Below are 3,161 nucleotides of genomic sequence, written 5' to 3' on the forward strand. Positions count from 1 at the left end.
TTATGCCTAGTTTTTGTGCAATCTGAGTCTAAGTCGCATCCAGAGACCTCAAATTTTAAGTTCAAGGATGGTAGATAACTGCCGTGTTTATTTGGAGAAGACTAGCTGGTGAGAGGAATTGGTGTATTAATTTTGTATCCTGAGTTCTAAAAAGGTCTTGTTTTAGAAAATGTGCTTTTGTTAGAGATCGTTGCCAGTGCCCCCCGGACTGGCTCTTGTGCGGGTGGCACATGAGGTTTCTCGAGCAAGATGAGCGTGGCCGTTGCCAGTACCGCCTGACTGGCCTTCGTGTGGGTGACACGTAAAAGCACCTACTACACTCTCTGAGTGGTTGGCGTTAGGAAGGGCATCCAGCTGTAGAAACTCTGCCAAATTAGATTGGAGCCTGGTGTTGCCATCCGGTTTCACCAGTCCTCAGTCAAATCGTCCAACCCATGCTAGCATGGAAAGCGGACGTTAAACGATGATGATGTGAAGAAAGATTGTTTTAGAATTCTATTGACAGTATTTTTTGTAGGACATGAGTACTATCTTCTGAATTTCTTTATTATTATTATTATTAACATTTATTATTGTCATTTTTATGACAGGGAGGTCGTCATATAGACCACGTCTCAGATCCTTTGGTCAATAAAATCATTGAAGTTGTCAAGAAGAAAAATAAAGGTGGTTTGAATATCAAACCCTTTCAAGTAAGTTATGAATTGTTTTTTGCATTGATAAACAAAACAGCAATTGTTTCTATAAAATGACTGTTACAAATAATGCAATAACTATGTCTGTAATTTACTTCATTCAATATAAACCCTTTAACATTCAGATCACTCTGTCAAGTGTCATGCTTATTATTTATTCAGCTTTTGAATTAATTATCCATTATCTCAGCTTAGCTTCAAGATTCCCATGATGTTATTGTTTATTTTTAGAATGACATTGTAAGATAAGTATGAGAAGCCAGATCTGGCCTTCTTGTTATGCAGTAAAAAATGTTGCTGGCCATCCCTCTCTTCATTTAGCTGTCATCTCATCTGTGAGGCCCAATATCTTGAGATCTCATCTTTCTGTCTCTTCATCCAATTTATTATCTAGTACTATGCACCATATTTTAATTCAGTATTTACAATCAATTCATATTACTGCTTGTTCCTATGTATGAAATTCTATTATTTTTCTTTCGTTTTGTCTTTAGATTAAAAGCCACATGTGGTTGTTTGTAAACTGCCTCATTGAAAACCCAACCTTTGATTCTCAAACTAAAGAAAACATGACATTGCAACCAAAATCCTTCGGTTCAAAATGTCAGCCAAGTGAGAAATTTATTACTGCTGTGAGTATTATGCAGTTAATTATCATTTTTTTTTTAAACGTTCTGGTTTTAATCAGATTGTTGAGACACATCATCATCTATTATTATTTTCATTTGTAGTTAGATTGTTGAAAATTTCTAAAATTTGTATTATCTCTGGATATGTATGTAGTACCAGACTGAAATTGAACTAGGGACATTTATTTCTAGATAAGGAAGATATGGTTAATAATCTGACAAATTCATTATCTCACTAATCATTTAATCCTGAGATCTTCCTCTACAGTGGGTATAATTCCACTGCCATTACCTGGCACTTTTATATCCAGCAGCTGACACCCATTTTACATTGCTGATACCAAACGGCACTTTTGCTGCCTCTTCTGCACTTGTTGTTTGATGGTTTTTATATCCAACTCTAAATGCAAATACATCTGTTTACTTATGTGTGTCTAACACTTTTTAGAATTTGAAAGAAATAGGGCAAGTCAGATGAAATTTTTTAGAACTGTTAACTGAATGAAAATTACTATATGCCACTGAGGCCTTGACGAGAGATACTTCTCAAAAGACTCCATTTGACTGGAGATGTCCATGAAAGGAATGGTCATTTCCAATTCTTGAAAAAGTTTGTGTTTTGGAATTCAGGAATTGAAAATTATACTAGTGTGATATTCAGGTCAGATGTCGGTGAGGTATGCGCCATTGCTCTGCATTGCTGCATTCACCTTGTTATTATATTCCTGGGTCCTACTGGTTGACCTGTCAAGCAAAGTCCCAGTCAGTCCCCATCTCTGCGAGATACCTACTCCTTCTGCTGTGACCATGTGGCATATGGTTACGCAACATGACCCATCAACCCAACTGGATCATCAGTGAAGAGATCACAGTAAGCAGGGACTGACTCGGAAAATCAAGCAACAGGGCTAAACAGTCTGAACTGGCTCTCCTATGATATTAATAGCAATATATGTTTAGTAGTTTAGCTGGTGATTAATAAAAGAAATTTGAGTATATCAAGAAATTATTTTCGGATTAGTGCTACATGTTTCTCTTTTCTAGGTGAGCAAATGTGGTGTTGTGGAAAGTGTGATGAGCTGGATGAAATTTAAAGAACAGGCTCAGCTACAGAAGAAATGTCATAGCTCCAAACATTCAAAACTAAAAGGTATCCCTAAACTTGACGACGCCAACTGGGCTGGAACCAAGAATTCCAGTCACTGTACATTAATTCTGACAGAAGGAGACTCAGCCAAATCTTTGGCTGTAGCAGGTCTTGGAATTGTCGGCAGAGATTGTTATGGTGTGTTTCCTCTCAAGGGTAAAGTGCTCAATGTTCGAGAGGCGACTCATAAACAGGTCAGTATTTTTAGCCATCGTTTTCCTTTTTCATTCAGTGGAAAATTAAAATTGAAGGAATTTGTCATATATTATGTGGTATGTATGTACATAGGTGTATGTGTGTGTGTGTGTGTACATAAGTGTGTATATAACTGTATGTACATGACTGTGTGTGGTATGTATATATGTGTGTGTGTTGTGTGTATACTCTTTTACTTGTTTCAGTCATTTGACTGTGGCCATGCTGGAGCACCACCTTTAGTCGAGCAAATCAACCACAGGACTTATTATTTGTAAGCCTAGTACTTATTCTATCGGTCTCTTTTGCTGAACCGCTAAGTGACAGGGACATAAACACACCAGCATCGGTTGTCAAGCAATGCTAGAGGGGACAAACACAGACACACACACACACACATACATATACATATATACGATGGGCTTCTTTCAGTTTCCGTCTACCAAATCCACTCACAAGGCTTTGGTTGGCCCGAGGCTATAGTAGAAGACACTT

General features: G+C 37.6%; 1 protein-coding gene across 4 annotated transcripts in view; it reads left to right on the forward strand.

The window, feature by feature from the left end:
• LOC106882798 (neurexin-1a) overlaps positions 1–2,599 on the forward strand; it is a 443,081-nt gene extending 440,482 nt beyond the window's left edge. For all 4 annotated transcript variants that reach the window (XM_052970029.1, XM_052970028.1, XM_052970030.1 and 1 more), the window contains one exon: positions 2,419–2,599. In XM_052970029.1, coding sequence (XP_052825989.1) covers positions 2,419–2,451 — 33 coding nt within the window. In that variant the 3' untranslated portion in view covers positions 2,452–2,599. The remainder of the gene's footprint in view (positions 1–2,418) is intronic.
• The last annotated feature ends 562 nt before the right edge of the window (positions 2,600–3,161 follow it).

Source organism: Octopus bimaculoides, chromosome 8 (genome assembly GCF_001194135.2).
Source record: "Octopus bimaculoides isolate UCB-OBI-ISO-001 chromosome 8, ASM119413v2, whole genome shotgun sequence".
Taxonomy (NCBI): domain Eukaryota; kingdom Metazoa; phylum Mollusca; class Cephalopoda; order Octopoda; family Octopodidae; genus Octopus; species Octopus bimaculoides.